This window comes from Pipistrellus hanaki, assembly GCF_964339955.1.
Source record: "Pipistrellus hanaki genome assembly, chromosome: 12".
Classification (NCBI taxonomy): Eukaryota; Metazoa; Chordata; class Mammalia; order Chiroptera; family Vespertilionidae; genus Pipistrellus; species Pipistrellus hanaki.
The window spans coordinates 53,687,912-53,702,023 of NC_140514.1; the positions used below are offsets into that span (position 1 = coordinate 53,687,912).

A 14,112-nucleotide genomic window follows, 5' to 3' on the forward strand; every position below is an offset into this window, starting at 1 on the left:
ACTTGGACCTACTGTAATCTACTTTTCTCCCCACCATTCTATCAAAACTGTTTTAAAAGGTTACATTTTCTTTCATGTTGCTCAATGCAGTGGACAATCCTCAATCTTCATTTTATTTGAGCTATCTGCAACAGTTGATCAGTTGTGCTGTCTTTACACACAACTTTCTTCATTTGGTTTCTGACCTATCATGCTCATTTGATTTTTTGTCTTTGTCTTTTTGGCTCTCCTATATCAGTCTCTTCTGCTATTTCTTCCTCCTGTCCACAACCTCTAAATCTTAGAATGTTCCTGAATTTAGTTTTTGAGAGGAGTTCTTCTCTCCTCTTTTGTATCTATCCTCATCCCTCAGTGATCTCATCCAGCCTCATGTATTTATTCTTGATTCTCAAAATGTATTACTATAACTGAGAATTCTCTGTGGACTTCAAATTTGAATTTCCAACTATCTCATTTTCATCTTCACTATGATGTCTAATAGACATCTCAAACTAAACATTTCTGCTCTCCACTATCCTTTTTCCTTCAGTGCACAAAAATCTGTTGTCTTTTAGTCTTCCCATTTCAGTAAATAGAAACTCCATTCATATAATTCTTGGCCTGAAACCTGTATTTTTATACACTCTTATCCAAACCAATTGATCCTATCTTCAAAATGTATCCAAAGCTGAAAATTTCTACTACCTCTATTGCAATCTTATTTATATAAAAGATATTTCAGTAGGTAGAAAATTTGAAAGGTTTGGGGTTATTTTCATTTTAACATTTTGTAAATACCTTCCATTATCTTCTGACTTTCATTATTTCTGCTGAGAAGTCAGCTGTAAATTTATTTTTAAGGCCAATAGTTTATACTTTATAATGCACCCACATTTATCATAGGTTTTCTATTTATATATATTTAAAAAAGAATTACAAGAGCCTACTTAGGAACTCTATAATCCAACTACATTTAATATAGTGAAAATAGTTAAAATACGGTTGTTCCTGTTCTCCATTTTTTCAGTTGATAAGAAAATTATAAGTTTGATTCCATGTGTAAACTCTAGTTATTAGAAGTTGAGTCCTGACATAGTTCAACATATGTCTAAATTTCAATATCTCTAAATTGAATATTCCAGGTCAAATCAGCCAAAAAGAAATGCATCCATTGCTTTTCACAGCTTTTCACTTCATTGCTTGATAAAGAACAAAAATCCCCAGGGTTTCAAAACCAATACCCATTATACTGTTTAAATAAACATTCTTCCTAAACAGTGCTATTTTATAAGAAAAAGCTTTGTAAAAATGATGTTTGGGGCATTTGAAGTGATTCTTCAGTTGAATTACAGTTAAATTTCACTACATTTTAAATTTTTTCTATATATATATATTTTTTTTTTTAATCCATATATATTAGTTTTAGAGAGAGAAGAAGGGAGAGAAAGGAAGAGAAACACTGCTGTGAGATTGATTGATAAGTTGCCTCCCATACATACCCAGACCAGGAATCAAACCTGCAACCCAGGTACATACCCTGACCAGGGATTTAATCCACAACCTAGGTATGTGCCCTGACCAAATCAAACCTTCAGACCTTTGGTGTACACAGAGCTCCAACCAGCTGAGCCAACTGGTCAGGGAAACTTTTTATCACTGTTGATTTATTTTGCCTGCAGGCAGTGATTTTTTTTCTCAGAGGCATGCTGGATTAGGGGACTAGTAGGCTCCTGTAACAGCCCAGTGTAGTGTACAGGATATTGGTCTCCATTGTCCAGAACAGCTCTCCACCAAAATCCAAACAAGCTTCAGTGGGAGCACCGATGTAACTCCTATTGCCTTGCTTCCGTGACCCAGGGACACAGTGCTGGCTCTGCGAATAGCTTCCTAATTGCCCATAGTGCTGCCTACTTAGCTCTCTGCTGCCACAGGAAAATTGTATACTTTTTTATTTCTTCCAGTATTTTAATCTCCCTATTTTTATATCTTTTATTTGGGGATATATATATGTTATTTAGATATTAGCATAGTTTTCTTGTTCATATTTTACAAATTTATTATGGTGTAATTGATATATGATATATAACTTAACTGCATGTGTTGAAAAGGTACAATTTAATAAACTTTGACCTATGACTATACCTATCAAATTATCCCCATAATCAGTATAATGTAATTATGTATATATGTTTCCTTTGTAATCCTTCCCTTATGCTGCTCAGGCATCCACTGATCTGCTTTCTGTCTTTTTTTATTATCTTGGGTTTTCTACAATTTTATCTAAATGGAATTGTTCACCATGTACTCTTCTATTGCTCTACTTTCATAGAGCATAATTACCTTCAGATTGATTAATCCATGTTATTGTGTGTTTTAGTAGCTGATTCACTTTTTGGGTCATATTGCATTATACTAGAGGACCAGTGAACGAATTCGTGCACCAATGGGCTCCCTCTACTTGTCCTGTGGGATCAGGTCGAAACTGGCTCTCCGACATCTCCTGAGGGGTCCCGGATTGCAAGAGGGCACAGGCCAGGCCAAGGGAGCCCACCGGTGCATGATAGGGGCAGGGAGAGATGTGAGAAGTTAGCCAGTTGGTAAGGGACCCTGAGAGGGCTCCAGGACATGTCTGGCCCATTTCGCTCAGTCCCATTCATTCGGACCCTAGCAGCAAGCTAACCTGTTGCTCAGTGCATGTTATAATGAGCAGTTGAGTGGCCTTAGCATATCATTAGCATATTATGCTTTGGTTGAATGAACAACTGGACAACTGGACACTTAGCATATTAGACTTTTATTATATAAGATACCAAATGGACATTTAGTTTATTTTCAGGTTTTAATTATAACAAATAGAACTGCAAATACAAGTCTCTGTATATTTATATGCTCATTTCTTTTGAGTAAATACCCAGGATTTGAACTGCTGAGTCATATGCTGGATCTATTTTAACTTTTTAAGGAATTAAAAATAGTTTTCCAAAATGGTTTTGCTATTTTATATTGCCACCAGCAGTGCATGAGAGTTCTAGTTTCTTTATATTCTTACCAACTTTTGATAGTGTCTTTTTAATTTTAGTGATACTAGAATTAGAGTGGGTATTTAGTATTATATTGTGATTTTAATTTGCTTTTTTCTAATCAGTAATTATGATCAGTTGATCATGCATTCATTAACTTCTTTGCCATCTATCAATCTAGTTTTATTGAAGTACTGTTCAAAATTGTCTGTTTTTAATTGGGTTATTTATTTTTTTATCATTAATTTATAAAAGTCCTTTATATGTTCTAACTACAAATTCATTGTCAGATATGTTTTGAAAATATATGCTTCCAGAGTATGCTTTTGATAAACAAAAGTTTTTAATTTTGGTGAGGTATAATTTATTGAAATTACTTTTATTTATAGCATGCTTTCATGTTCTATTTAAGAATTCTTTGCCAATCCTAAGGTCACTAAAATTTTTTGCTGTTTCATTCTAAAAGCTTTTATAGTTTTAGTGTTTGTATTTAGGTTTATGATCCTTTTCTGAAGTAATTTTCTTGTAAGGCAAGCTTGTCAAACTCATGGCTGGCAGGCCACATGCCTCATCATGTGGCCCCATGGCCACGAGTTTGACATGCTTGGTGTAGATATGAGATTAAAAGTTTTGTTTGTATGTATGGATAGCCATTGCTTCTTATTTATTATGATTATCCCATTCACCCATTGAATTGCCTTAGTACCTGAAAATTTAATTGACCATACATGAGTGAGTCTGTTTCTGAGCTCTATTCTGATCCATTGATATATTTTTTCATCTTTATGCTAGTATCACTTTGTCTTGATAATTGAAGCTTCATAAGAAGTCTTGAAATCAGATACTATAAGTCCTCCAACTTTATTCCATTTAAAAGTTGTTTGGGCTGCTCGTAGGTCCTGCATATTTCTATATCAATTTTGGAATTATCTCTATTAGAATCATTTATCTATGAATTGTTTATTAGGATTTTGATTAAGTTGAATCTATATGTCAGTTTTGGAAGAACTGTTGGTGAACATATAGAGCTTTTTGGTCCACAGAATATCTCTCTGTTTAGGTCTTTAAAAATTACTCTCAGCAGTGATTTAAATATTCTGCTATTTACATCATGTGTTTTTTGTTTTGTTTTTTTAATTTCAACTACTCAATTTCTCATATTTGTTATGTTTTTCCCCTTGGTTCTCTTTCATATCTTTTAATATATTTACTAGTGTAATATTATTTATTTATTTATTTATTCCAATATATCTGCTACAGTTGGATTCTGTAATGAGTGAGTGGTTTTTTTGGTGTTTTTTTTTTTTTTTTTGCTTTGTTTTGTTTTTTTGCTTTTTTTTTTTTTTAAGTGGCTGGACTTTTCAAATGTCTTATAATTTTTGCCTGTGAACACATTTCCCCTCATGCTATCACTTTTATTAGTTTGTGTTTAAAAATATTTCCTTCCTTTAAATGTTCCTACCCTCCCCGACTTATAATTGTCATAATAGATACTGATTTATTATTTGTTCTGCCCAGGACTTAAGTTCTCTTAATATTAGTGTTCAGATTTTTTTTTTTAATGTTTTGAGAGAGAGAAAGAAAGGGAGAGGGACAGAGAGGGGGGTGGGAAAAACCATGGATGTGAGAGACAAATATCTATTGGTGGCCTCCCACACATACCCTGTGCAGTGATTAAACCCACAACCTGGGCATGTGCCCTGACCAGGAAAACAACAGGGGAACTTTCAGTGCACAGGGCAACACTCAACCAACTGAGCCACACCAGCCAGGGCACGTTCAGATTTTTCATTGATGTTTGCTTAGTCTAAGATTTTATATATTAGCTACTAGAGACCTGGTGCATGAATTCATGCACCCATCCTCAATGGGGGCCCATTGGTCCAGGCTGGTAAGGGAAAAGGGACTCGAGAGGTTGGCCAGATAGCCCCAGCCCCCCATTGGGGTGGGAGCTGATCCAGGGAGGGGCCGGCTGGGGGGAGGGACAGCAGGCAGTTGGCCAGCTGGCCCCACCCACGATTGGAGTTAGGGGTCCAATTGGGGCGGGGCTGGCTGGGTGGAGGGGCTATGGGCATTTGCCTACCAGCCCTAATCCTGATTGGGATTGGGTGGCTGATTGGGGAGTGGGGCCGGCTGTGGGGAAGGGCAGTTGGAGCCTCATTGCATGTTATAGCAACCGACCAGTTGTTCCAGTCGCTTGGCTTTTATAGAGAGATTATTATTTGGAATATTGTGTTTATCCTCTCTTTCTAGAATTTTGATTAGGTGATTATTGGACCTTCTCATTCTGTTTTTTTGTTTTTGTTTTTGTTTTTTAACCTCTCTCTTTTATTGTTCTTTTTAATAGATAATTACTATGGATTAGATTTTTTTCAATTTACTTATTTTATCTTCTGCTGTGTCTATTGTGCTCTTAAACTTGTCTATTGATGTTTTAAATTTTTTATTTCAATTATTTTAGTTTAATTTTCTGAACTTTTCATTAGTTCCTTTAAAAAAATCTGCTCGTTCTTTTTTCTTATGTATTTTATTACTTTATCTTCTAGTATTTAAATACAACTATTCTTGCCCCGCAGGCATGACTTAGTGATTGAAGGTCAATCTATGAACCCCAAAAGGTTATGTTTCAATTCTACGTCAGGGCACATGCCTGAGTTGCGGGCACAAGCCCCACTGGGGGATGTATAGAAGGCAGCCAATCATTGATTCTCTGTCATTCCTCTCCCTTCCTCTCTGAAATCAATAAAAATATATTTAAAAAAATAAAACTATACTTAATTTTCTATTGAAAATACTACAATCTATAGTTCTAAGGGATCTAATTTAGTTTGTGTGTCTTTTGACTCCCACTAAGTTTGGATAATTACTTAATGTGTTTTTAATTGAATTGTGAACTAATTTTCAACATGCCTTTGTCTGAGGTTTAGTTCTTAGCCTGGATGGAGGGTATGTCCTTCCAGAGAAGTTTTCTGTTTATTTCTGCCAAGTGCTCTAGATTATACAAACATCCTAGAGCCAGATTTTATTTTGATTTATTGTCCTGAGATTAACAATACCCAAGAAATATTTATTTATTTATTTATTTATTTATTTATTTATTTATTATTACCCTGATCCTAGCAATGGCTGGTTGATAAGCTGATTTTGTCTAGTCTGACCATTTCACTTTTGTTATAGTCCTCAGTGGCTTTATGTGGGAGGGCCTTAGTTCTAATTCTTGTGTTGCAGGCATATCAATGACCTCATCTTTTGTTTCTGAGTTAAGACCCTAGGCTACTGAGACAGGCAAACCCCAATCATATCTAGCATAACATCACTTCATGGTCTTATGGCTCTAATTTGGCTCCAGGGGACTTCCCTTACAAATTCTTACAAGTTTAGCTACACACATAAAACGATGTTTAATAAATGTGGAGTGAATGAAATGCTGTTAACTACAGATTTATTAGTAATAGTGAAAAATGGAAATGAACTTAGATGTCTAATAATAGAATACTGAAGTAAATGTTTATTTTTACTTAAAAATAAATAGCTATTAATCATATATATTTAGGCAGAAAATGATGTTTTGGAAGACTATGTTATAGACTGAAAATTATTAAAGATTAAGTATAGGTGAGAATATCTGATTCAATTTTGAATTTATAGTATGATAATTTTAAATATGCATAACATTAATATGAAAAATATGAAAAAACAGCAACACTGAATAATGAACACCAAAATGCTAATTATAGCTTATGTTGGAGTGGTGGACTGAGGATCCCTTTTTACCCTCTATTCCTTAAACATCCTAATATGTGGCTTTAGGAAGATACTAACAAGGAAAATGTTTATTAGTGTTCTTAAAAGTTTTTAGATTTAAATACACTAAGAGGTTGATAAAACATGAAAATTTCAGAATTAGTTTTATTATTAAAATGTTTACAGAGTTTTATATGAAAATACAGAAAAAGACCTTTCTGATAGTCAGCGGCACCTTGCTAAGAAAAAATATGAGCTTCAGCTTACACAGGAGAAAATTATGTGCTTGGATGAAAAAATTGGTGAGTTATTTTTTTCCTGATACTACTTTCTTTACATCTGCTAGAAAAAAGCTTTCTTCTCTCAGTTATAACAAGATAAACTTGGAGATAGGCCCTTCAATTAAAAGTTTATGATTCCGATCATGGAAATATGTTTTTCTTTGATAATAAACTATTTACTTAGATCTAGCACCATAAATACTTAGACATGGCTTCAAATTTTTCAGTGAAGTAATTACAAATTTTTATGTGATATTAAGCTATTGTAATGAAATGAAGTTCACATATATATTACTATCACTAGAAAGTGTTCATATATTTGGCTATATCTATGATATTTCTTGGATTTATAGAGAAAATTATTTTTATAAAGTCTCCTATTTATGTTAGTTGCCAGTGATCTCTATGAAAATATGGTCATAATTTACTCATTTTTAAAACTGTAAGGTAAAACTTCTATTTTATTTTATACTAGAGGCCTGTTACACAGAATTCATGCATTGGGGTGTTGCAGTCCCTCAGCCCCGCCTGCACCCTCTCCATTGTGGGACCCCTTGAGGGATGTACTACTGCCCATTTAGGCCTGATCCCACTGGGCAGTCAGACACCCCTCTCACAGTCCAGGACTGCTGGCCCCCAACCGCTCGCCCGCCTGCCTGCCTGATTGCCCCTAACTACTTTTGCCTGCAAGCCTGATCACCCCCTAACCACTCCCCTGCCAGCCTGATCGATGTCTAACTGCTCCCTTGCTGGCCCGATTACCCCTCACTGCCCTCCTCTGCTGGCCTGGTCACCCCCAACTGCCCTCCCCTGCAGGCCTGTATGCCCCCCAACTACCCTTCCCTGCAGGCCTGGTCTCTCCCAATTGCCTTCCTCTGCTGGTCATCTTTTGGTGGCCATCTTTGACTTCATGGGGGCAGCCATTTTGTGTATTGGAGTGATGGTCAATTTTCATATTACCTATTTATTATATAGGATATTTTATTGATTTTTTACAGAGTGGAAGAGAGAGGGAGAGATAGAAACATCAATGAGAGAGAAACATCAATCAGCTGCCTCCTGAACAGCCCTTACTGGGGATGTGCCTGCAACTAAAGTACATGCCCTTGACTGGAATCAAACCTAGGACCCTTGAGTCTGCAGGCCAACACTATCCACTGAGGCAGATACCCAAAATCAGTTAGGGCTGTAAAGTAAAATTTTGGTTAGGAGTAGAGCAGAGCCCATTTTTAAACAGAGGGAATATTGTTAACATTAGCTGTAATATAGTTTTGAACTACAATTGAATGTTTACTTAATTGAATATTTTATTAAGATCTGTTACCAACTTATATGCAACAATGATTCTAGTTTAGAGAGAGGGAAAATTGGGGAAGGGGGTAATGGTGGTTTCATTATTCCACCCAAATTCATCCACCTATAGCAGGGGTCCTCAAACTTTTTAAAGTGGGGGCCAGATCACGGTCCCTCAGAGAGCTGGAGGGCCGGACTATATGAACTACTAATTCCTACTGTAACACCTCGGCTGCGCTCACTGCCTAAAAAACCTGGCGGGCCGGATCAGACTCCTCTGCGGGCCGCATGTGGCCCGCGGGCTGTAGTTTGAAGACCCCTGACCTATAGTCTGCCCCCCCTCCCCCAAATGTGTTAATTATACTTTTACATTTATGAGTCATTTAGGTGCTTTATATTGAGATGGGAAATACTAAAAGGTAAATATTAAAGGACATATTGAAGAACTCATTTTGAATATTGTAAGTGCGAGTAAAAATGTAAGGTAAACTGTTAAATAGATAAGTTTTTACCTCAGAAGTTAAAACCTAAGCTAAAGATATACATTTGAGACATATTGGCATATAAATGATATTAAAACCATGAAATCGCCTAGAGAAAATATAGAGAATGAGGAAAAGAGGATCCAGGACTAAGAAACCAAAGAATTAGGAAGAAAACCTATAAGTGAGGTTTGTTTTTTGTTGTTGTTTGTTTTGTTTTGTTTTGTCTTATTTTTTGAGGAGGCAAGCAAGCAAAATGTTTTAAGAAGGAGGGTAGAATCAACTATCAGATACTTTCAAGAACCTAAGTAAGATGAGGATGAAGAAATATTGATTGGATTTAGTACTTTAAAGGTTTGGGAAACAATGACCAACTTTGGATAGAGTGTTGGATGTGGAAAATGGAATAGTTGAGGGATGACTGGGCAGTGAGAAAGTAGAGACAGGAGAGAATAGAAGTCTGTTAAGAAGTTTGGCTACCAAGTCCAGCAGAGCTTCCCTAGTAGAGCTCTAGACCAGAGGTTCTCAGACTGGGTGTGGTCAGAATCCGCTGGAGGGCTAGTGCAGACCACTGGGGCCAGCTCCTGGGGTAGCAGATGGCCAAGGCTTTTGTGTCTTTTCCAGTTTGCTCAGGCGGTTCTCAAGCTGTTGTGCATTAGAGTCACTTGGGAGGCTGCTTGTTAAGACATAATTGCTCTGCCCCGTCAGAATTTCTAATTCAGTAGGCTGGGGTTCCCAGGTGATGCTGATGGTGCTGGCTGAGAAACCACAGTTTGAAAATATAGCAGCCATTAGGCTTTCAGCATTGACATTGTCTTGTCAGTGTTTTCACAATCAACTCAGACGTCCTGGGATGATTTTTTTTCCTAGGAATTTTTAGGAAAAATGTAGAGAGATCAGAGTAGTAGAAGACATTTGACTCTGAACATGACTTAATTGAATATTTTATTAAGATCTGTTACCAACTTATATGCAACAATGATTCTAGTTTAGAGAGAGGGGAAATTGGTGGTGTATGGTCATTTTAGTATTCCACCAAACTCCATCCACCTACAGTCTGCATCCACCTACAGTATGTAAATCTTCTTTGAGAACTTGTAATTTAGAGCTTTCCTTTGCTATTCTTATTCAAATGTGTTAATTGTGCTTTTACATTTGAGAGCCATTTTAGATTTTAATTACTAACAAAAGCCATGTTTTTACTTGGAATACTATACTTATTTGTAGGCATTGAATATAATATAAGAGAACTTACTTTGACAAGTATTTCGATCCACTTGGACTGAATAATTATCTTGATTAAAAAATGCCTTTATGTTACATATTTAGATAATTTTACAAGGCAAAGCATTGCCCAGCGAGAAGAAATCAGCATCCTTGGTGCAACCCTCAATGATCTGGTTAAAGAAAAGGAATGCCTGCAAGCATGCTTGGATAAAAAGTCTGAGAATATCGCATCCCTTGGAGAGAGTTTGGCAATGAAAGTATGTTCTGAGAACTGTGGTTTAAAAGAATTATTTGCACTGAAATCTGAATAAAATAATAGGATTCTCTCAAATTTTTTTTTCTAGAGAGCTGAAACTTTGAAATGTGATTTTGAAATATTTCAGAATAGTCTTAAAAATGTGTTCTTTCTCTCATCAATGTGCAGTTAACATGCTGACAAGAACTAATTCAAATATCAAATATTCAAATGAAAAAGAAAGCAGTGAGATTGATTTCTTTTTAAAAGCACACCAGAATTTATATCTTCAGGAAGCCACTGTGGGAGGCAATATGTTTATTCCATTAAAACTGCCTTTGTAATTGTGTTCAGAACTAGATGCAGGTTTTTACATCATCCTTAGCCATTGAGATGAGACAATATGGCAGGGGCCATGTAAGACCCACAACATCGTTTGGTCTGGCCCTGCCAGTGCAACTACAGGCAGACTCAAAATTCAATAAACACACGACCTTTTTATAGCAACATAGATTTAGTGAATTATAGTAAGCAATGTTATAAATATCCAAATGGCCCTTGGCAGAAAAAAGGTCTGCCCTCCCTGCCTTATGGAGTTGGTAAATAAAGCTGGATAATAATCTCCATTCCTCAGTTTTGTTGTTCAAACAACATAAAAGATGTTGCCAAAAAGACAGGGAAATATTCATACCCTTTTCTTGCTTATAAAGTGGTTCTGAAAGCAATTTCTAAACTATTGTATTTTCCACAGATGTCATAAGCAAAGCAGCATCATTGGAATAAGGCCTTGCCCCTCTCTAAGGGAACTAATTCACTCATTTATCTATTCACCCATAAAACAAACATTTATTGACAAGTACCAGGTATATTATGTTAGAAACTAAGGAGGAGTGGACACGCCTTCCAAAGCCTGCAGTGTAATTGGGAGACAGATAAGTAAAGGTACTTTATGATAGAATGTGCTGTGCATGCACAATGTGCAGTCTGGCAGAAGCACAGTTGACTTAACCTGCAGGTTGGATTAGGAGAGGAGAAGATCTAGAAAGCTTTCCAGGAGATGATAGTACCTGGACTGCCCTGAAAATTGACTAGGAACCAGCCAGGAAGAGACTTAGAGAAAGGCTAAGTGAGAGGAAGAGTGATTCAGACAGACAGATGCCTATTAGAGAAAGGAAACCCAGACGGTAGAGCAACTTAGGAGAGCCCAGTGGCATTCACCAGAGAGTGTCACAGGGTTTCTTGATAGTTTATAATGCCAGAGCATAGAGTGCAGAGAGGTAAGCATGGGGTAGGGCAGATGGCAAAAAAAAAAAAAAAAAAAAAAAGAGATGGATAGGTAAGCTAACATTTAAAAATGTATGTAATGTTGAGTTTAGAATAACATTGATATAGTGAACCAATGAAATAATATAAACAAAACATTACAGTTATATCTTTATTTTAAAAGAAATATTGTAGCACTTGTTAACCCATGTAAAAGATGAATTATAGGAAAGTGATAATGGTGACAAGGATACTAGTAAGGAGTAAAATGATAAGAACTGTGCAGGAGAGTGGCAATATCCATGGGAAAAATAGGTCGACAAAGGGAGTAAGGTTGACAAGTGCTTTCTGACCCAGGAACCCTGTGAGCAGTTGCTATGCAGGAAGTAGGAAGCAGGGGAAACAGGGCATGCTCAGAGGGGAAGGCGATCCACGGGCCTTTGGGGCATGCTGAAATATCCTTAGGCTCTTGGATTTTTAGGTTTAGAGAGAAACTGGAATTGAAGTTATCGGATTTGAGAAATCATGAGCCTAATGGAAGTCATCCAAGTGCCTGAGATACTGAATATTGGTTTACTTATTTAAAAGGCTGACTCATCTCTATAAGCTATACTTTAATATTTTAAAAAATATTATGGCTTTGGGGGATAGAATTTTTTCTCATATTTAAACACTACTATTCGAGTTTGTGTGTATTGTTTTTTAAACTCTAACACTTAGAAACAGATTATTCAGATCTATCTGTTTTCCCTTGACTATCTCTATATCTCACATTCCTTCCATTCTGTTTACTAACATTATCTTTTCCTTCACAAGGAATATTGAGTTGCCAATCCATCTGATGATCTTGTATAAGATCATGAACATTAACACATCCATCCTCTGAGGAGAAACAAATATTTTAAAGCAATATTAGACATGCAAAGAGGAAACAGTTTCCACAATAATATTTTAGAGTTCAATTTGTAAATACCATACAATGAAAAACAATACTCTTAGTCTAATCTGGAAATTACAGAAATAAATTCCTATGGAAAGTCTATATTATAATGAATAATAGGAAGTTTTTTCATCTTATTGGTAATTTAAAAAGATGCCCTACTACTTACTACCAGTTAAAGTTAGAAAACTCATTAGGAAGTTCACAGGCTTTTTAGTAATAAAAGCCATAATTATCTGTATGATATTTTAGTTTATTTTTTTTCTCTATATGGATTTATGACCATCTTTCCCAGATTAAATTTTTAACAATTAACTTGAATCCATGTCTCTAATAGGACAAACATTGAAGTTGTACAGAAATGTTAAATTGACAATGATTGCATAAATGTCAATAGATGCTGATATTAGGGTAATATGAAGAGAAAATACTGCTGATAGGATATATTACTGGATTTTACACAGTAATTTTGTTGTCCTGGATACTTTACAAAGTTCTTAGTATTATATAGTCATACTTTCAAGATGAATTTCTATTGATAAAAGAAAGTCCTTGTTAGGCTTACAAATCATATTTAAGCTTTACCACGTAATGACTTTCAGAAATACTAAAAGTTCAATTTGTTTTTCAGAATTTAATTGGAAATGTATTAAATTATATTTCAAATGCATGTATAAACATTCCATTTTAAGTGGTATTTTCTCTTTGAGTTTTTCCTTGATTGGCTTGGCTTCTTAAATGGGGGTTAACTGCTTTGCTAATGGATATGTTAACCACATTCCAATATCCATCTGCACCATTCTACCAGAAGCAGAATGGGAAACCAGAACTAAAATTACCCCAGAGAGGAACACATGAGTAAAGGGAGATAACACATATACATGCATGTACACACACAACATGTACATACGACTAAACTTTCCTGATGAACAGGAACAGAACTGGTTGGAAATATAGGTTTAGGTTTTCATCTTGTTGCCTTGGTCACTTAGGATTTCAAACTTCAAAGGGCAAAGTGAAATCTAGTTATTTAGTGAAAGAACAGGACTAATGTTAGCCAAAGTGTCTGTGAATAGTATCTTTAACTAGTTCACCATCAACAAGCATTTTCAAAGGAGGAAGTGTGGGAATAGTATTGATGGCATGAAGATAAGCATACCTATTTCAGCCTTGACTGACTCCTGAATCTCCCTCACCACACCCTTGAAAAGGGAGAATATCAGTAGTTTATTTTATTCACTTTTTACTCTAGGCCTTATGCTTATTTAACTCACACTTAAACTTAAAAATAGACTTTTATAAGTAACTCCATTTTAGCAGCTACGTGGATTTATGACCATTATTTATATTGATGACTAATATAAATAATATACTTAAAGTTATTAGTCTTAGGAACTAAATTTAGGTTCACATCATTCACTTTCCTGGGTTTCATAACGTGGCCTGAGGAAGTGAATCCGTCTGCTCCTCATGGAGAACGCCCTGGTGCAAACAACTGGTCTGCCTCCAGTACAGAGCGCTCTGGAGGCTCTGGTGTTGGGGGACAGCAAAAGCCTGACAGCATTTGGCACATTGATCTCATATCAGTACACCCAAGTGTAGTCTTAATGAGCATAATGGATTGTTTTTGTCTAGTACAAATATTGGC

At 35.9% G+C, this 14,112-nt stretch overlaps 1 protein-coding gene across 1 annotated transcript in view; it reads left to right on the forward strand.

Moving 5' to 3' along the window:
* Positions 1-14,112, forward strand: part of LOC311630856 (testis-specific gene 10 protein-like) — a 220,543-nt gene that overhangs the window by 164,626 nt on the left and 41,805 nt on the right. The window contains exons 10-11 of the mRNA XM_084900345.1: positions 6,930-7,045; positions 10,129-10,283. Coding sequence (XP_084756471.1) covers positions 6,930-7,045; positions 10,129-10,283 — 271 coding nt within the window. The remainder of the gene's footprint in view (positions 1-6,929; positions 7,046-10,128; positions 10,284-14,112) is intronic.